The following is a 20,206-nucleotide window of genomic DNA, read 5'->3' on the forward strand; positions in this document are numbered from 1 at the left end:
CTAGGAGGTGCAGTCCCTCAGGCACAGCTGGGTTTCCTCTGTCTCCACCCAAAACCAGGGTCGGATGGTCTCTCCATTGAACAGGGCTGGTGGGAAAGTGAAGATCTCGACCCCACTGTCAGCATCGATGAAAGTCACCAGCCCCTGCGTGCAGTCCAGACAGACCCAGAATCTCCTGGGGACCCGGCCCAGGGAACGGGGAGGAGAGGTGAGAGACACAAAGTGCCCTTCCCAGTGCCCCAGTCCCCAGATCCCTCCTGCAGGGCTCAGGTCCGTATCCCCCTTCCTGTCCACAGAGTCCCTGGCCACCCCCACAGCCCACCAGGAATCACCTCCCACCTTCCCCTTCACCTCCACCTCCCAGCAGTGCCTCCCCTCCCTGAACCCCTCCTGGCCCAGCACACAGCACCGAGTGTCAAATCTCTCAGGGGTGTCGGGCAGGTCCTGCCGTGCTCTTCCCCTTCTCACACTTCTCCCATCCGCTGACAGGACAAGTTCAGGATGAGCTGAGTTTGGATCGAGGGTCACCACGTCTGCAGGGGACAGGAGGAGCCAGAGCATCAGGGGCAGAGCTGCGTCGTGGGCAGGGTTTGAGCACCCTGGGGCCAGGCTCTGCCCCACGGGGCAGCACACGGGGCATCTCCTTCCTCCTAGAGATGCCCATGACGGGGCCGGCCCCAGCACGGCCACGGCCCAGCTGGGTCCCCTGGGAACAGGCAACGGTGGGGCTGCAGCCCCAGCAGGGAGGAGCAGCATGGGGAGGCAGTGACTGGGTCTGGGCAGTGCACGGGCTCTCAGGGGGGTGGCAGAGGGCTCCTCTTGGCCCCAGGGATGCCACTCACAATGCCTTGGAAAGGCAAGAAAAGGGGCTGGAGAACAGGCTAGTGCCCTGCTGGGGGTGTCTGAGTCACCAAACACACCCAGGCACGGCCAGTCCCGGGCACTGCCCAGCCCAGATGCCCCTTGCACACAAGGAGAGGGAGGAGAACCACCCAGAATGGCAATAAAATACGGGATTACCTGGATGATGGGGAAGCAGAAACTTTCTCCAGGCTATAAGGAGAGACAAGAGCTGGTCACATCCCCCAGCCGGTCCCCAGCAAGTCTGGGCAGGGGCGAGGGTCCAGGCGTGGGCTGGTGTCCCCGAGCTGCCCACCCTGTCAGGCACATCGCCTTGGGCTTTCCCAGAGCCAGGGGCTGCAGGGATGGAGAGGACGGGAAAGGAGGGAAAGGGCGGAGCACAGAGTGCCTGGGACAGCACCCAAACCATGACAGAGCTCATGGAGACTCACCATTCAGTCCTGCAACTCTTTTCTCTGGAAAGCAAAACCAAAAATCATTAAGTGATCACAGGGGACAGCTGTTCATCCCATGGCTGCTCCCACAGGAGCAGAAAGTGCTCAGGCAGATCCCCAACCGATTCTCTGGGGAGTAGGAAAAGACACCTTGCTCCTGGGAAGGACTCCCTGCCCTCCTATCCCCCTGTCAGCCCACCCAGGCACTCTGGACTTAAGCCTGACTCAAAGATTGAAGGCTCAGCCTGCTTGAAGCTAACTGAATACTGGGAAAACATCTGGAAATTGCTGCTCCAGACGAAGGATCAGCAAGGCACAGCTTTGAGCAAGATTTTCACGACTGGGCAGAATAAGGAGACTGATGCAGCTCTCTGCACCACACCACCAAAGAGCCAAGGGACGTTAAGGGTGATGAGGAGAGGACATCCCTTTCCATCAGCACCAGCATGGGAGAGGGCAGACCTGCAGCTGGGTCTCTGCTCCCCACATTGATCTCTGTTTCTTTCCATGGGGCAGGACATGTCCCATGCCCAGTGCAGCCCCCAAACCCAGAGCTCTGCTGCCCCATTTTGGGCTCTGTCAACCCAGATGAATGGCCAGAGAATGGTGAAGAGCCATCCAAACCCAAGTCCCTCCCAGGGGGGCTCCTTTGCCCGGAGGTTTTGCTGGGGGAAGGGGCCAGAAGGACTCACCCAGCTCTCTGGACTGCAGCACTGAAAAGCAAAGGCAGAGGAAGAGGGGGTCAGGACAGCAGCTGCCTTCATCCCTGGGAACATCTCAAGAGGGTCTCTTGCACCTTCCGACCAGCCAGAGATGGTCTGGCCTTGCTCCCTGTCCTCCTGCCCACACCCCACCATGGGTCCTTGTGCCCTTCCTTCCTTTGCCCAAAGAGCTTTTTGGTGAAGGCAAAACATTCTTCTGACACCACTTACCTTTCCTTCTCCACAGATAAGCACCGAGGCCAAGGAACGCAACTGAAAGCACGAGGAGCACCCCCACACCAACCATCCAGGGACGGGCATTGTGGAAAAAGGGAGCTGAGAAACAAGAACACCAGCAGGAAAAGGGATGGTTTTACAGTCCCGTGTTTGAGCAGAAGAAGAACAAAAAGACAAATGCCCCAAAGCTCGAGCTCACAAGCCCCTTGTCCTGGGAGCCCTGGCCTCAAGGGGACATAGTCCTCTCTCTCCCCTGCACATACGAATGCTCACCTGAAGCGCACGAGGCTCCGGTTCTCTTGTGCACGAGAACTGATGTGAAGGTGCACATCCCTCCCATGACCCCACACCCCACACCTTGCACCGGGAACCCCAGATCAAAGCTGCTCAAAGTAACCCGTCAAACCCCAGCCCTGCTGCCGGCGCCACAGTGCCTGGCTGCCATCGTTGCACCTGAGATGTGCAGGGACGTCTCCTGCTCCTGGTTGAGGCGGCTGTTCCTGACCACGCAGGACCATTTCCCACGTCTCTTCCCATTGGACACAACGATGACGCCTTCAATGTCAAACAGGCCCCTCGCATCAGAGGAATGTCTCTGGGACACTGAGGGGAGACGGTGCCCATCAGGATCTCTCCACAGCACCTCCGGTTGTGGGTACCAGCCGGCCGATCGACACACCACCCGGATGCCTCCGTCCTCATAAGCCTCGAGGGAGAGCTGAGGAACAGAGCCTGTGGCTGGGGAAGAGCCCGTGGTTGGGGTCAGTGTGGGATGGACTCAACTCAAAGGTGATGACCAAATCCGATAGCAGACACATCACAGGTCCCACCAGGGCTGCAGGACCGGCCACCAAAAATAGCCCAACTTGTGCAGGAACTGCAGATCACTGATGCCAAATGTCCCCAGATCTCCCACAAAACCACCCGGCAGAGCAAGACCAACAGTGTCAGGTCCCAGCCTTGGCTTGGCTGGCAACCCCAGCTCTCAGCCCAAGGAGCTGCTCAGCACCCTGTCCCCACGGCCTTCACAACATCACCAGCACACCCTTCAAAGACACTGCAGACACCCAGCAAAGCCACCACATCCATGTGGCTCTGCCCCAAAAACACCTCCAGCACCACCTGCATGCTCCCTTCTGGGCAGGCACTGCAGGCAACAGCCCCCTCGCACCCCACCTCTTTCAATGGCTCCTGTCCTTCAGCACCTCATCCACACACCTGAGGATGGGACAGAGCTCTGGGAGGGACACACAAACCCAGGGACACCCGCACCAGCCCCTGCAAACCCCACACGCACCACAAACCTGCTACCTCCAGCTTCACCATAGCTTCTCCATAAGAGGCATCATCTGTCACAGTGCAGATGTACTGACCATCGTCAGAGGGTCTCAACCCAGAGATTCGCAAGTCCAGGCGTCCACTGGAGAGACCATTTCTGACCAACTCTGTCCTCCCAACATATTCCCTCAGCTGTTCACTGTACAGGTCCTCTCCGTTTCGGTAGTGGTGCACCGTTTTGGAGAACCGGTGCCGGATCCACCTGATGTCCAAGCTCCGAGCGTCCATGCTGGGGGACAAGTGACATGGCAGCACGATGTATTGTCCCACGGTGACCTGGAGAGGGCGGTCTGGTCCCACCACTCTGAAGTCAGCTTGGTGATGGAGAAGGACACAGAGACACGGAGATTGCGCCTACGTTAATTTAGGGGCATTGCATGGCAAGGGATGAGCTTGGCGTGACCTTGGTGCACGCTCCATCCCACGGGCGTTACTTTGCCCTCCCCATGGTCCAAAGACAGTGGAGAAAGTGGAGAGGGAGTGGGAGGACTGGAAGGGGAAGGAGGTTTCCTGGGAGCGGGAACGTGCTCCAGAAAACGACCTCCACCCCAGCCAGCCCTGCTGCAAGCCAGAAACGTTTGAGGGGAGCGCTGCAGGACGGGACCGAAGGTGCCCCCAGGGCAAGGGACGTATTGCAGAAAGAGATCAAGGGAAAGCCAAACCCATGTGGGACCCAGCTCTGGGCCTAACTCCCCCTACCCCATGGCATCTCACCTGCCCCACAGCTGCCACCTGAAGTGGGCAAAACCCCCCGCCAGCCCTGCAGGATCCCTGCCTGATCCCAGCCGCAGGACGTGCAGAGTCACCAAATAACTCAGGAGGAGCCACATCTGCATCCGGAGCTGGAGAAGAGGGTGGGGAAGGGAGGCAGAGGGAGGGGGATTGGGGGTTACAGCTGGTGGAGAGGGGATGGGGAAGAAGGGCTGCACCTGCCCCCAAAGCGGCTCCGGAAATCCCACCAAACCACCTGCACCAGCACCCTGACGGCAGAACAAACCGTTGCTCTAGGGCAGAACGGGACCACACACAGCTCCCCCTGTGCAGCCCCCTGCTCTGCCCCACTCCCCCTCACCAGCATTTATTCCAAATCCCTGACAAGACTCTAAAGGAAAGGAAATATTCTAAATCCCCTGCGGAAAGAAAACTCACTCACCGGACGGGCAGGAGCTGCGGGAGGCACCAGGCTGCTCGGTTTCAGATGCAGAATTCCTGCCTGTGGGGTGACTTCAGGCTCTATCCACCAGAAAAGGAGCTGAGGTTTCACAACCACATATCAAAGTCCAGGGTCATAAAATCATCTTCCAAACACAAAACCGAAAGGGAAACCAACAGCCTCCCCACTCCCACCTGGATGGGAGCTGCTGAAGGTGGCTTTTCCCGGAGCTGCACCTCTCCCGGCAGCCTGTGCTGGGGAACAGCACTAGGCCAGGTTTGGCACCCAGAAATACCTGTTTCCTTTCCCAAAAAGGGCTGATTGTTTTGTGCATGAGCACTGTCGCTGAAGCAATGAGGAAACCCCCAACCAGACCCCGGGGAATTGTCCACCCGAGCGAGTTGCACTGGGTCCATCTCTTGGGGTTCTTTGGTGTTTCAGGACATTGGTGTGTTCTGGAGTGCAAGGCAGGAGCCCCTCAGTCGTAGGAAAGAGAAAAGGAGAAGAAGAAAGGCAAAAGAAGGCTGTTTGTTGGGGGCGATGGTGCAAAGCTTAGAGCTTCGTTGTGATGTTGGGCCATCCAGGAGGAGCCCAGCAGCGTCCCTGCAGCCCGACAACAGCCAGGAGCTCGTGGGGAGTGGGTGAGAAGGGGACAAGATGTTGTTGAGCAGTGCTTCCCCAGAGCCAAGGCCTTTGCTGGTTCTGGCACGGCCCCGCCAGCGGGATGGCTGGGGGTGCCCAAGGAGTTGGGAGGGGACACAGCCAGGACAGCTGACCCCATGGACCAAAGGGATATTGCATCCCATATGATGTCATGCTCAGTTTATAAGGGGCTGGGGGAAGGGGAAGAGGAAGAGAGGGGGGGGCGGCAGTGTTTGGAGCGGTGGCGTTTGTCTTCCCAAGTCACCGTGACATGCGATGGAGCCCTGCTTTCCTGGAGATGGCTGAACAGCTGCCTGCGATGGGAAGTGGGGAATGAATTCCTTGCTTTGCTTTGCTTGTGCTCGTGGCTTTTGCTTTCCCTATTAAACTGTCTTTACCTCATCCCACGAGTTTTCTCCTTTTCACTCTTCCAATTCTCTCCCCCATCCTGATGAGGGAGGGGCTGCGAGGTGCTCAGCTGCCGGCTGGGGTAAAACCACGATACGCAGCCTCCCCATTTTGGGGAACACCTCCTACCTGTGTCATAGCTCCAGGGGTGACACTGCTGTGCCGACAATAAAGATGTTGCATGGGAACAGGGTGGTTTTGTACAGGGGAACCCATGGTGTCCCACTCAGGACACACACACACAACCTGTGGCATGAGTGGGGCCGGGTACGAGCGATGACGCGTGCATTGGGCACAAGAGATGCCGGGCACAAGTGATGTTGGGGACGAAGGACATGGGGCACAATCGATGCCGGGCACAAGGGACATCATGCAGTGGGCATGAGTGATATCTGGGCATGAGTGACGTTGTGCACTGGGCACGTGAGATGCCGGGCAGGAGCACTGCCAGGCACAAGAGCTGCCAGGTGTTAGCGATGCCCGGCACAGGGGACACGGGGCACAAGCAATGTCAGGCATGAGGGACACCAGGCACAGGCAGGACCAGGCACAAGCGATGCCCGGTGACAGAGATGTCGCCATAAGGGACGCTGGGCACAAGCGGTGTCGGGCTGTGGTGGGTTGACCCTGGCTGGAGGCCAGGAGCCCCCCCAGAGCTGCTCCACCACTCCCCCTCCTGTACTAGACAGGGCAGAAAAGTGTAACGAAAGGCTGGTGGGTCGAGATAAGGACAGGGAGAGATCGCTCACCAATTACCATCATGGGCAAAACAGACTCAACTTAGAGGAAAAAAAATTCATCTAATTTATTACCAAGCAAAAGAGAGTAGAGCAATGAGGAATAAACCCAAATCTTAAAACACCTCCCCCCACCCCTCCCTTCTTCCCGGGCTCAACTTCACTCCCCAATTCTACCTACTCCCCCCCACTGACCCGTCTTTGTTCAAGAAGCCCCAACGCTTCCAGACAACGTGCCAGGTCTCCTACGGCACAAAGGGCAAAGCCAAAGCAAAGATCCAGCTGCTCAGAGCCAGGAAGAGGTCTCTTCCCAACTCCACACCTAACAGCGTCAGGTCCCAGCCTTGGCTTGGCTGGCAGCCCCAGCTCTGAGCCCAGGGAGCTGCTCAGCACCTTGTCCCCGCAGCCTTTACGACATCACCAGGACACCCTTCACAGGCACCGCACACACCCAGCAAAACCACCACATCCATGCGGCTCTGCCCCAAAACCACCTCCAGCACCACCTGTGTGCTCCCTCCTGGGCAGGCACTGCAGGCAACAGCCCCCTCGCACCCCACCTCTTTCAACGGCTCCTGTCCTTCGGCACCTCATCCACACACCTGAGGATGGGACAGAGCTCTGGGAGGGACACACAAACCCAGGGACACCCGCACCAGCCCCTGCAAACACCACACCGGACACAAACCTGCCACCTCCACATCCACCGTAGCTTCTCCATAAGAGGCACCATCTGTCACCGTGCAGACGTACTGACCATCGTCAGAGGGTCTCAACCCAGAGATTCGCAAGTCCAGGCGTCCACTGGAGAGACCATCTCTGACCAACTCTGTCCTCCCAACATATTCCCTCAGCTGTTCACTGTACAGATCCTCTCCGTTTCGGTAGTGGTGCACCGTTTCAGAGGCCTGGTGGCGGATCCATCTGATGTCCAAGCTCTGAGTGTCCATGCTGGGGGACAAGTGACATGGCAGCACGACGTCCTGCCCCACGGTGACCTGGAGAGAATGGTCTGGTCCCACCACTCTGAAGTCAGCTTGGTGATGTAGAAGGACACAGAGACACAGAGATTGCGCCTATGTTAATTTAGGGGCGTTGCATGGCAAGGGGTGAGCTTGGTGTGACCTTGGTGCACGCTCCATCCCACGGGCATTGCTTTGCCCTCCCCATGGTCCAAAGACAGTGGAGAAAGTGGAGAGGGAGTGGGAGGACTGGAAGGAGAAGGAGGTTTCCTGGGAGTGGGAACCTGCTCCAGAAAACGACCTCCACCCCAGCCAGCCCTGCTGCAAGCCAGAAACGTTTGAGGGGAGCGCTGCAGGATGGGACCGAAGGTGCCCCCAGGGCAAGGGACGTATTGCGGAAAGAGCCCAAGGGAAAGCCAAACCCATGTGGGGCCCAGCTCTGGGCTTGCCTCCCCCCACCCCATGGCAGCTCCCCTGCCCCACAGCTGCCACCCAGAGTGGGCAAAACCCCCCGCCAGCCCTGCAGGATCCCTGCCTGATCCCAGCCGCAGGACGTGGAGAGTCACCAAATAACTCAGGAGGCCCCCGGGGCTTGCGGGGAGCCACATCTGCGTCCGGAGCTGGAGCAGAGGGAGGGGAAGGGAGGCAGAGGGAGGGGGATTGGGGGTTACAGCTGCTGGAGAGGGGATGGGGAAGAAGGGCTGAATGTGCCCCCAGAGAGGCTCTGGAAATCCCACCAAACCACCTGCACCAGCACCCCCATGGCAGAACAAACCGTTGCTCCAGGGCAGGACTGGACCAGACACGGCTCCTCAGTGCAGCCCCCTGCTCTGCCCCACTCCCCCTCACCAGCATTTATTGCAAATCTCTTACAGGACTCTAAAGGAAAGGAAATATTCTAAATCCGCTGCGGAAAGCAAAGTCGCTCACCCGATGGGCATGATCTGCGGGAGGCACCAGGCTCCTCAGTTTGTAGTTCAGAATTACGGCTCATGGTGTGAATTCTGGATCCATCCCCCACACAATGAGCTGAGGTTGTACATGTATGCCAGTAAGGCTGAGTCAAAAAATAAACCTCAAAGGAGGAACCAAGCAGAAAACAGCAAAGGGAAATCCCAGCCTCCCCATTTCGGGGAACACCTCCTCCCTGTGTCATAGCCCCGGGGCAGGCAGGTGAGACTTCACTCCCCAATTCTACCTACTCCCCCCCAGCACCACAGGGGGATGGGGAATGGGGGCTGTGGTCACTTCATCACCCCTTGTCTCTGCTGTTCCTTCCTCCTCAGGGCAGGACTCCTCGCACTCTGCCCCTGTCACCAAATATGGGATAATAAACTCTCCAATACTCCATTTTAGTATTAGAAAGCAGGCATTGCTTTATTACGACGCCGGATGCACGGGGGATAGCTCCACCTATCGTGCATACACTAAAATAAAAGTTCATCCTTTATATACCTTAAGACATGAGTAGTCATACATTTTCCGAGAAATCTCCACCTCTCTGCCTATCTACTACATTTACATAACGCTGGCGTTGCAAAACTACATTACGCATGCGTGGGGTTCTCAGGTGGTCGTTTGGGGAGTTAGCCCCCCCACTCCTTTTTCCCTTTTATGGTCACAAGTCTTTGAGGAGAGTTTCTTCTCCTTGGATGTTTCCCAACTCGGTTGTCTGGCCAAGCTGTTCTTCCTGATCAACCCTGTCTGGGCAATCCTGCCAGGAGGTTTCTGTTCTCAAGGTCAGGAGATCTTCTCCGTACACGTTAATTACTCATAGGCCTTGTTACATTCAAAGCTAATCATTGTTTGGTAAAAGAATTTCTCAACAAAACTGTAAAACAAGAACTAAAAAAAAGTGTTGGGACACTGGGATGCGAAGAACCAGTAAGTGACTGGGACAAAGTGGGATGGCACTGCCACCTGGATGGGGACATGGGGTGCTGTGGGGGTCCCACCAGTGCAGGACATGGAGACATGGGGTCCCACCAGGGCCAAACCTGGGGCTGCGCGCTTGGCTAGACACATAAACAGTCCTAACAACGCCTTACATCTCTCTGGCTGTCTACCAGAGTCCAGCTTCAAAAGAGGGCAGGGGGAGCAGAAGGATGGCCCGCAAACCCCCAGGGCAGTGCAGCGGGGGGAATCTCATTCTGAGCTAGAGGCATCCTCCACCCATTACTTACACAGATTTGGCATCACCGGCAGCAGCTCCGAGCATTGGTACCAGCTCCGAGCAGCCAGGCTGCCAGGGCTCTGCTTTGTTCTTGGTTCCCACAGCCCCAGCCCATCTTTGTGCATCCCCCATCTCTTCCCATGCCCTGCCGGGCTTGGCCACCCCCAGCCCCTGCTCCCAGCACCCTCCCATCCCATCCCATGCCATCCCATCCCATGCCATCCCATCCCGTCCCATCCCATGCCATGCCATCCCACAGGCCCCAGCTCAGCTGCAGCACCAAACCCCAGAGCAGCAGCAGCCACAGCAATCAATATTGCTAAATATCACCCTAAAAGAGCCCCGGGTTGGGAAATTCTTTCTCCACTCAAAAGGTTCCTCTGCTGCTGCACCTAAAGCCACTCGGTTACCAAGATGCTTTCGTGCAATGAGCCCAGTCCCGAAAAAAAGCAACGAGCCGCAGCCGCCTGTCCCGAGTGCCCAGCGAGGAAGGGGATTAGGGAAAGACAAATCACTCTTGCTCCCAACAGGATTGTGTGGTGTAGAAGGATGCTGAGAGAGCAGGGGCATCCTGGGGACACGGGGTGCTGGCAAAGTTTGGGGCAGCCCAGAAGGAAGAGAAGGGGGTGCCTGAGTTGTGAGTGCCCCCCGCCTCCGCCCCCCACTCCCCGTGCTCATCCTGCAGGGAGCTGCCCCCAGGCTCCTGCTCCAACCACTGCTCCAAGTGCGCTGGCTGCAAATGCCCTTCGCGGGCAGGCAGGAATCAGGACAAAAAGCCCCCAGGAACCAGCACGGCCACACTCCATGGTCACCCACAAAGCTTTCTTGAAGGCCATGGTGCTGTGCCTGGGCAGGGTGGGCTTGGGCAGGGCAGAGAGAGACATGTGCTGCTGCGGGATGGAGGAGAGGAGAGCGGGCAGTGTCTGCAGCAGGGCAGGGGCTCTGCTCTGGACTTCTTCATGGCCACAGGCGCTTTGGGGTGTCCTGCTCCTGCGTTGACTCATCCACAGGTCCGTCTTGAGAGATAAGCACCGAGGCCAAGGAACGCAACTGAAAGCACGAGGAGCACAGCCACACCAACCATCCAGGGACGGGCATTGTGGAAAAAGGGAGCTGAGAAACAAAAAACATCAGCAGGAAAAGGGATGGTTTTACAGTCCCGTGTTTGAGCAGAAGAAGAACAAAAAGACCAACGCCCCAAAGCTCGAGCTCACAAGCCCCTTGTCCTGGGAGCCCTGGCCTCAAGGGGACATAGTCCTCTCTCTCCCCTGCACATACCAATGCTCACCTGAAGCGCACGAGGCTCCGGTTCTCTTGTGCACGAGAACTGATGTGAAGGTGCACACCCCTCCCGTGCCCCCACACCCCACACCTTGCACCGGGAACCCCAGATCAAAGCTGCTCAAAGCACCTGAGATGTGCAGGGATGTCTCCTGCTGCTGGTTGAGGCGTCTGTTCCTGACCACGCAGGACCACTTCCCAAGTCTCTTCCCATCAGTCACAACGATGACGCCTTCGATTTCTAAGAGGCCCCTTGCATCTGAGGAATGTCTCTGGGAGACCGAGGGGAGATGCTGCCCGCTGGGATCTTTCCACAGCACCTCCGGTCGTGGGTACCAGCCGGCCGATCGACACACCACCCGGATGCCTCCGTCCTCGTAAGCCTCCAGGGAGAGCTGAGGGCAAGAGCCTGTGGCTGGGCAAGAGCCCGTGGTTGGGGTCAGTGTGGGATGGACTCAACTCAAAGGTGATGACCGAATCCAATAGCAGACACATCATGGGTCCCACCAGGGCTGCAGAACCGGCCACCAAAACCACCCCAACCTGTGCAGGAACCACAGAGCATTGATGCCAAACAGCCCCAGATCTCCCACAAAACAGCCCGGCAGAGCAAGACCCAGCTGCCGAGCTTCAGCACCTCAGGCCAGCGTCTGCAGCGTCTCGTCTTTGTTCAAGAAGCCCCAACGCTTCCAGACAACGTGCCAGGTCTCCTACGGCACAAAGGGCAAAGCCAAAGCAAAGATCCAGCTGCTCAGAGCCAGGAAGAGGTCTCTTCCCAACTCCAGACCTAACAGAGTCAGGTCCCAGCCTTGGCTTGGCTGGCAGCCCCAGCTCTCAGCCCAAGGAGCTGCTCAGCACCTCGTCCCCAGGGCCTTCACATCACCAGGACACCCTTCACAGGCACCGCACACACCCAGCAAAGCCACCGCATCCATGCCGCTCTGCCCCAAAACCACCTCCAGCACCACCTGCGTGCTCCCTCCTGGGCAGGCACTGCAGGCAACAGCCCCCTCGCACCCCACCTCTTTCAACGGCTCCTGTCCTTCGGCACCTCATCCACACACCTGAGGATGGGACAGAGCTCTGGGAGGGACACACAAACCCAGGGACACCCGCACCAGCCCCTGCAAACACCGCACCGGACACAAACCTGCCACCTCCAGATCCACCGTAGCTTCTCCATAAGAGGCACCATCTGTCACCGTGCAGACGTACTGACCATCGTCAGAGGGTCTCAACCCAGAGATTCGCAAGTCCAGGCGTCCACTGGAGAGACCATCCCTGACCAATTCTGTCCTCCCAACATATTCCCTCAGCTGTTCACTGTACAGGTCTTCTCCGTTTCGGTAGTGGTGCACCGTTTCAGAGGCCTGGTGGCGGATCCACCTGATGTCCAAGCTTCGAGCCTCCATGCTGGGGGACAAGTGACATGGCAGCACGACGTCCTGCCCCACGGTGACCTGGAGAGGGCGGTCTCGTCCCACCACTCTGAAGTCAGCTTGGTGATGGAGAAGGAGACAGAGACATGGAGATTGCGCCTACGTTAATTTAGGGGCATTGCATGACAAGGGGTGAGCTTGGCGTGACCTTGGTGCACGCTCCATCCCACGGGCGTTACTTTGCCCTCCCCATGGTCCAAAGACAGTGGAGAAAGTGGAGAGGGAGTGGGAGGACTGGAAGGAGAAGGAGGTTTCCTGGGAGTGGGAACCTGCTCCAGAAAACGACCTCCACCCCAGCCAGCCCTGCTGCAAGCCAGAAACGTTTGAGGGGAGCGGTGCAGGACGGGACCAAAGGTGCCCCCAGGGCAAGGGACGTATTGCAGAAAGAGCCCAAGGGAAAGCAAAACCCACGTGAGGACATGCTCTGGGCTCGCCTCCCCCCACCCCACGGCAGCTCCCCTGCCCCACAGCTGCCACCCAGAGTGGGCAAAACCCCCCGCCAGCCCTGCAGGATCCCTACCTGATCCCAGCCGCAGGACGTGGAGAGTCACCAAATAACTCAGGAGGCCCCTGGGGCTCACGGGGAGCCACATCTGCGTCCGGAGCTGGAGCAGAGGGAGGGGAAGGGAGGCAGAGGGAGGGCGATGGGGGGTTCCAGCCACCAGAGAGGGGATGGGGAAGAAGGGCTGCACGTGCCCCCAAAGAGTCTCTGGAAATCCCACCAAACCACCTGCACCAGCACCCCCATGGCAGAACAAACTGTTGCTCCAGGGTAGGACAGGACCGTACACAGCTCCCCCAGTGCAGCCCCCTGCTCTGCCCCACTCCCCCTCACCAGCATTTATTCCAAATCTCTTACAGGACTCTAAAGGAAAGGAAATATTCTAAATCCGCTGCGGAAAGCAAAGTCGCTCACCCGACGGCCATGATCTGCGGGAGGCACCAGGCTCCTCAGTTTGTAGTTCAGAATTACGGCTCATGGTGTGAATTCTGGATCCATCCCCCACACAATGAGCTGAGGTTGTACATGTATGCCAGTAAGGCTGAGTCAAAAAATAAACCTCAAAGGAGGAACCAAGCAGAAAACCTCAAAGGGAAATCCCAGCCTTCCCATTTCGGGGAACACCTCCTCCCTGTGTCATAGCCCCGGGGCAGGCAGGTGATAAAGGTGTGGGCACCCGCACGGGTGGCTACCACTGTCACCTGCGCCCGGCTCCAGCTCTCCGGCCCGTAGGCGATGTTGGCATGGAGTGAGCGGAGAAGAGTAGCAGCTCCTGGGGGACGGCGGCACCTGCGGCACTGGTGACACGGTGGGGGTGTGGGGGGGACATGATGTGGCAGTGGGGGTAGATGGTGGGGACGTGGCTGGGGATGCTGCAGGGGCCTGGTGGGGATGGCTGGGGACATAGAACCATTGCATCACAGACAGGTTTGGGTTGGAAGGGACCTCAAAGCCCATCCAGTTCTAACCCCCTGCCACAGGCAGGGACACCCTCCACTAGCCCAGCTTGCCCAAAGCCCCATCCAGCCTGGCCTTGAATGCTTCCAGGGATCCAGGGACAGCCACAGCTTCTCTGGGCAACCTGTGCCAGGGCCTCACCACCCTCACAGGGAAGAATTTCTTCCTAATCTCTTATCTAAATCTCCCCTCCTTCAGCTTAAGGCCATCACTTCTCAAGCCTGTCAAGTTCTCTCTGGATGGCATCCCTTCCCTTCAGCGTGTCAACTGCACCACACAGCTTGGTGGTGTCGGCAAACTTGCTGAGGGTGCACTCGATCCCACCGTCCTTGTCGGCAACAAAGATGTTAAACAGCGCCGGTCCCAGTACTGACCCCTGAGGAATGCCACTTGTCAGTGGTCTGCGCTTGGACATTGATCCGTTGACCACAACTCTTTGAGTGCAACCATCCAGCCAGTTCCTTATCCACCGAGTGGTCCATGCGTCAAATGCATGTCTCTCCATTTTAGAGACAAGGGTGTGTGGGACAGTGTCAAATGCCTTGCACAATTCCAGGTAGATGACGTCAGTCACTCTCCCTTGTCCACCAACGCTGTAACCCCATCTCATCAGGTCCCATGGACTTGTGCACCTTCAGGTTCCTTAGATATTCTCAAACCTACAGTGGGCGGTTCTTCATTCTACCTGTCCCTGTCTTTGCCTTCTGTGACCTGGGCAGCGTGGCTCGAGCCCTTGCTGGTGAAGACTGAGGCAAAAAAGTCATTGAGAACCTCAGCCTTCTTCATATCCCAGGTAACCAGGTCGTGCGTTTCATTCTGGAGGGGACCCACATTTTCCCTCGTCTTCCTTTTATCACTGACATACCTATAGAAAGTTTTCTTGTTGTCCTTGATGCCCCTGGCTGGATTTAATTCTACCAGGGCTTTGGCTTTCCTAACCTGATCCCTGGCTGCTTGGACAGTTTCTCGGTATTCCTGCCAGCCCACCTGCCCTTGCTTCCACCCTCTGGAGGCTTCCTTTTTGCGTTTGAGTTTTGCCCAGGAGCTCCTTGTTCATCCATGGGGGCCTCCGGGCATTATTGCCTGACCTGCTCTTTGATGGGATGCAGCGCTCCTGAGCTTGGAGGAGGTGACCCTTGAATACAAACCCGATTTCTTGGGCCCCTCTTCCCCCCAGTGCTCTGTCCCATGGTATTCTACCAAGCAGGTCCCTGAAGAGGCCAATACCCACTCTCCTGAAGTCCAGGGTAGTGAGTTTGCTGTGTGCCCTCCTTGCTGCCCGGAGGCTCTTGAACTCCATCATTTTGTGGTCACTGCAGCCAAGGCTGCCCTTGAGCTTCGCATCCCCTACCAGGCCCTGCTTGTTGGTGAGAACAAGGTCCAGCACGGCACCTCTCCTCGTTGGCTCCTCTGTCACTTGGAGGAGGAAGTTATCATCAACGGCTTCCAGGAACTTCCTGGATTGCTTGTGGCCTGCTGTGTTTCCCCTCCAACAGATTTTGGGGTGGTTGAAGTCCTCCCTAAGGACCAGGGCTTGTGGACATCAGACTGCTTCTATCTGTGTATGGAGGGCCTCATGCACTGGGTCTCCCTGCTCAGGTAGCCTGTAGCAGACCCCCCCCTATGAAGAAGGTCTCCTGCTCTAGGCCATGTGGATGGTCACATCTCTCCTATCATCTTCGTAAGCAAGCTTAGGAAGTGTGGGTTGGATGAGTGGACAGTGAGGTGGGGCGAGAACTGGCTGAATGGCAGAGGCCAGAGGGTTGTGGTAAGCAGCACAGAGTCTAGTTGGAAGGCTGTAGGTAGTGGTGTGCCCCAAGGGTCAGCGCTTGGTCTGCTCTTATTCAACATATTTATCAATGGCCTGGATGAGGGGACAGAGTGGACCCTGAGCAAGTTCGCTGATGATACACAACTGGGAGGAGCGGCCGACACAGCAGAAGGCTGCACTGCCATTCAGTGAGGTCTGGCCAGGCTGGAGGGTTGGGCAGAGAGGACCCAAATGAAATTCTGCAAGGACAAGTGTAGGGGAGGAATAACCCCAGGCACCAGTAGAGGTGAGGGGTTGACCTGCTGGGAAGCAGCTCTGTGGAGAAGGACCTGGGAGTCCTGGTGGACAACAAGCTCTCCATGAGCCAGCAGTGTACCCTCGTGGCCAAGAAGGCCAATGGTATCCTGGGTAGTGGCTTCTCTGCTGTCTGCTACTGGGGTTCCGCAGGATTGCAGGAGAGCCATACCCAAGAGGCGTGCCTCAGTTTCCCTACTGGGAAGGGCCATGTGGGATTCCCGTGGTGCCAAGCCCAGCCCTGGGCACAGTCCCCTCGGGGTGAAACCCTGCGCTGCCCATCGCCGGTGATGTGGGTTGCTGGGGCCAAATGCCTGGGGACAAGCCCTGAGGAGCAGGAGGAGGAGAAGGAGGAAGAGGAGGAGGAGGGAGTGGGCCGGTGGTGGGAATGACGGTCGGGCGCTGCAGAGAGAGGTCAGAGCTCGCCTGCCGTGCCGGATGCACCGGCACCCACTGCCGCCCATGTGGGTGCTGGGGGTGCTGGGGCTGGTGCTGAGCTGCTAGGGGGGGCAGGTAGGATGTGGGGGGACATGGGCGTGCAGCGGGTTTGGGGGGGGTCCAAGCCCTGGGGACCCTGCCCACCCGTGCGTCCCCCTCGTAGGCGCCTTCCTGGTGCACGTGGCCAGCTCCTGCCCGCTGGCAGCCAACGGCTCCGTGCTGGATTTCGACTCGGCCCTCGTCTTCAACAAGAACCCGCTGGTCTGCTACGATCCCGACGCCCAGCGCTTCATCCCCTGCGACTGGGGGCTGCTCCGCCCCGTCGCCACCCAACTTGCCGCCATCCTCAACAATGGCACTGCCTGGGTGCAGCGCGCCAAAGCCCGGCGTCGGGCTTGTGACAACCTGGCCCCCCCCAATTCTGGACCCAGACAGTGATGTGGAGGAGTGAGCCCTGCGGCACACGGGGGCTTTGCACAGGGGCATCGGGCACAGGGGCTTTGCACGGGGACGTGGCGTACGGTGTGGGGTGGGGTGTTGCACGGGGATGTTGCATGGGGGTTGCATGCGGGTGTTGCACGGAGCATTGCATGGGGATGGTGCATTGCACGTTGCACGGGGATGTTGCATGGAGCATTGCAGAGGGATGTTGCACGGGGACATCACATGGGTGGGGAGGGGCCTCACTGACCGTCCCCCCTCCCTGCTCCAGCACCACCCCAAGCCCACATCATCCCCTCCAAGATGGGCAACGCCCGGGCGCCCGTCCTCCTCACCTGCCACGTCTGGGGCTTCTACCCCCCCAAGGTGACCGTCATCTGGTTGCACAATGGGGACATCGTGGGCCCCGGTGAGCACCCCCTCATCTCCGCCATCCCCAACGGTGACTGGACCTACCAGACGCAGGTCACCTTGATGGTGGCCCCAGTGGCCAGAGACACCTTCACGTGCTCGGTGCAACACGCCAGCCTGGACCGGCCCCTCCTGGAGGACTGGGGTGAGTCGGGGGGTGGGGGGGGGAACACACCCACCCAGACACCCAGGTCCTTGCCACGTCATTGCTCACCCCCACCGTGTCCCCACAGGTCCCACCTTGTCGCCAGGGCTGATGGTGAAGGTGGCTGTGGCCACTGTGCTGATGGTGTTTGGGCTCAGCACCTTCATCGCCGGCCTCTACCAGTACCAGGCCAGGCCACCAGCACCGGGTGAGCGTTCAGGGGGGACGGGGATGGGGACAGTGGCCGGGGGGGGACAGGGACAGTGGCCTGGGGTGACACAGAGCCTCCTCACCCCCTCTACTCCCTCTTGCAGGTTACACTCCCCTCCCCAGAGACAACTCCCCTGCAGGTAACAGCACATCCAGCGTGTCCCTGCCCCCTGTCCCCAAGGGGCATGTCACCCCTTCTGCCACCCCGTGTCCCCCCCAGGCAGCATCTGAGGACTCCCAGGACCATGACCTCCCAGCCCCAATGGCCCCCTGTGTTGGATTTGCGTGGCAAGGTTTTGGTAGTGGGGGGGCTACAGGGGTGGCTTCTGTGAGAAGCTGCTAGAAGCTCCCCCTGTGTCTGATAGAGCCAATGCCAGCTGGCTCTAAGACAGGCCCGCCGCTGGCCAAGGCCAAGCCAATCAGCGCCTCTGTGATAACATATTTAAGAAGCAGAAAAACACTTAGAGAGAGAGAGCTTTTGCAGCCGGAGAGAGGAGTGAGAAGATGTAAGAAACTCTGCAGACACGCAGGTCAGTGCAGAAGGAGGGGGAGGAGGGGCTCCAGGCGCCGGAGCAGAGATCCCCCTGCAGCCCATGGTGAAGACCATGGTGAAGCAGGCTGTCCCCCTGCAGCCCATGGAGGAAGGATGAGGGGGTGTAGAGATTCCACCTGCAGCCCGTGGAGGACCCCACGCCGGAGCAGGTGGAGGCACCTGAAGGAGGCTGCGGCCCGTGGGAAGCCCACGCTGGAGCAAGTTCCAGGCCGGACCGGTGGACCCGTGAAGAGGGGAGCCCACGCCAGGGCAGGTTTGCTGGCAGGACTTGTGACCCCGTGGGGGACCCACGCTGGAGCAGTTTGCTCCTGAAGGTCTGCACCCCGTGAGAGGGACTCCATGCTGGAGCAGGGGAAGGATGAGAGGAGTCCTCCCCCTGAGGATGAAGAAGCGGCAGAAACACCATGAGATGAACTGACCGTAACCCCCACTCCCCGTCCCCCTGTGCCGCTGAGGGGGGGAAGGTTGAAGCCGGGAGTGAAGTCGAGCCCGGGAAGATGGGAGGGGTGGGGGGAGGTGTTTTAAGAGTTGACTTTCTTTCTCATTCCTCTACTCTGTTTTGCCTAGTAATAAATTAGATGAATTCCCTCTCTAAGTTTGGTCTGTTTTGCTCGTGACAACAATTAGTGAGTGATCTCTCCCTGTCCTTATCTCGACCTACAAGCATTTTGTTATGCCTTTTCTCCCCTGTTTAGTGAATGAGGGGAGTGAGAGAGCGGCTCTGGCGGGCACCTGGCCTTCAGCCAGGGTCAACCCACCACACCCCCCCGTGTCACTGTCACCCCAGGGGTGACACTGCGGTGCCCACAATAAAGATGCTGCGTGGGAACGGGGTGGTTTTGTACGGGGGAACCCATGGTGTTCCACTCAGGGGACACACACCCACGCCGTGGCACGAGTGGGGCTGGGTATGAGTGGTGGCACGTGTGGCGGGCACAAGCGATGCCGGGCACGAGGGACACCAGGCACAAGCGATGCTGGGCACAAGCAATGTCAGGCACAAGGGACACCAGGCGCAGGCAGGGTCAGGCACAAGAGAGGCCCGGTGACAGAGATGCTGCCATAAGGGACGCTGGGCACAAGCGGTGTCGGGCTGTGGTGGGTTGACCCTGGCTGGAGGCCAGGAGCCCCCCAGAGCTGCTCCATCACTCCCCCTCCTGTACTAGACAGGGCAGAAAAGTGTAACGAAAGGCTGGTGGGTCGAGATAAGGACAGGGAGAGATCGCTCACCAATTACCATCATGGGCAAAACAGACTCAACTTAGAGGAAAAATTTCATCTAATTTATTACCAAGCAAAAGAGAGTAGAGCAATGAGGAATAAACCCAAATCTTAAAACACCTCCCCCCACCCCTCCCTTCTTCCCGGGCTCAACTTCACTCCCCAATTCTACCTACTCCCCCCCAGCACCACAGGGGGACGGGGAATGGGGGCTGTGGTCACTTCATCACCCCTTGTCTCTGCTGCTCCTTCCTCCTCAGGGCAGGACTCCTCACACTCTGCCCCTGTCACCAAATATGGGATAATAAACTCTCCAATACTCCATTTTAGTATTAGAAAGCAGGCATTGCTTTATTACGACGCCGGATGCACGGGGGATAGCTCCACCTATCGTGCATACACTAAAATAAAAGTTCATCCTTTATATACCTTAAGACATGACTAGTCATACATTTTCCGAGAAATCTCCACCTCTCTGCCCATCTACTACATTTACATAACGCTGGCGTTGCAAAACTACATTACGCATGCGTGGGGTTCTCAGGTGGTCGTTTGGGGAGTTAGCCCCCCACTCCTTTTTCCCTTTTATGGTCACAAGTCTTTGAGGAGAGTTTCTTCTCCTTGGATGTTTCCCAACTCTGTTGTCCGGCCAAGCTGTTCTTCCTGATCAACCCTGTCTGGGCAATCCTGCCAGGAGGTTTCTGTTCTCAAGGTCAGGAGATCTTCTCCGTACACGTTAATTACTCATAGGCCTTGTTACATTCAAAGCTAATCGTTATTTGGTAAAAGAATTTCTCAACAAAACTGTAAAAAAAGAACTAAAAAAAAGTGTTGGGACACTGGGATGCGAAGAACCAGTAAGTGACTGGGACAAAGTGGGATGGCACTGCCACCTGG

General features: G+C 58.0%; 2 protein-coding genes and 1 pseudogene across 2 annotated transcripts; 1 reads left to right on the forward strand and 2 right to left on the reverse strand.

The window, feature by feature from the left end:
- On the reverse strand, nt 1-4,382 carry LOC129198259 (butyrophilin subfamily 1 member A1-like). Its single transcript, XM_054807410.1, has 4 exons — nt 4,347-4,382; nt 3,538-3,885; nt 2,663-2,971; nt 1-533 (listed from the first exon to the last, which is right to left on the reverse strand). The coding sequence occupies exons 2-4, from the start codon at nt 3,797-3,799 to the stop codon at nt 1-3; spliced, it is 1,104 nt and encodes a 367-aa protein (XP_054663385.1). The 5' UTR covers nt 3,800-3,885; nt 4,347-4,382.
- Nucleotides 4,383-10,452: 6,070 nt separating this feature from the next.
- Nucleotides 10,453-13,405, reverse strand: LOC129198421 (butyrophilin subfamily 3 member A2-like). Its single transcript, XM_054807721.1, has 4 exons — nt 12,887-13,405; nt 12,078-12,425; nt 11,058-11,342; nt 10,453-10,759 (listed from the first exon to the last, which is right to left on the reverse strand). Exons 1-4 carry the CDS (start codon nt 12,957-12,959, stop codon nt 10,647-10,649), a joined length of 819 nt encoding a protein of 272 aa, XP_054663696.1. The 5' UTR covers nt 12,960-13,405; the 3' UTR covers nt 10,453-10,646.
- LOC129198260 (HLA class II histocompatibility antigen, DM beta chain-like) lies at nt 13,292-17,766 on the forward strand (annotated as a pseudogene).
- Nucleotides 17,767-20,206: the final 2,440 nt, after the last annotated feature.

This window comes from Grus americana, chromosome 32, assembly GCF_028858705.1.
Source record: "Grus americana isolate bGruAme1 chromosome 32, bGruAme1.mat, whole genome shotgun sequence".
In the NCBI taxonomy this organism is placed as follows: domain Eukaryota; kingdom Metazoa; phylum Chordata; class Aves; order Gruiformes; family Gruidae; genus Grus; species Grus americana.

Coding starts and splice junctions, on each gene's coding strand:
- LOC129198259 (XM_054807410.1), bottom strand. CDS start 3,799: ATGGACGCTCGGAGCTTGGACATCAGGTGGATCCGGCACCGGTTCTCC. Junction 2,972..3,537: donor GGTGAAGCTGGAGGTAGCAG/GTTTGTGGTGCG, acceptor GCTCTTCCCCAG/CCACAGGCTCTGTTCCTCAG. Junction 534..2,662: donor AACGATGGCAGCCAGGCACT/GTGGCGCCGGCA, acceptor TGTCCCCTGCAG/ACGTGGTGACCCTCGATCCA.
- LOC129198421 (XM_054807721.1), bottom strand. CDS start 12,959: ATGTGGCTCCCCGTGAGCCCCAGGGGCCTCCTGAGTTATTTGGTGACT. Junction 12,426..12,886: donor CGTCCTGCGGCTGGGATCAG/GTAGGGATCCTG, acceptor TCCATCACCAAG/CTGACTTCAGAGTGGTGGGA. Junction 10,760..11,057: donor GACATCCCTGCACATCTCAG/GTGCTTTGAGCA, acceptor TTTGTTTCTCAG/CTCCCTTTTTCCACAATGCC.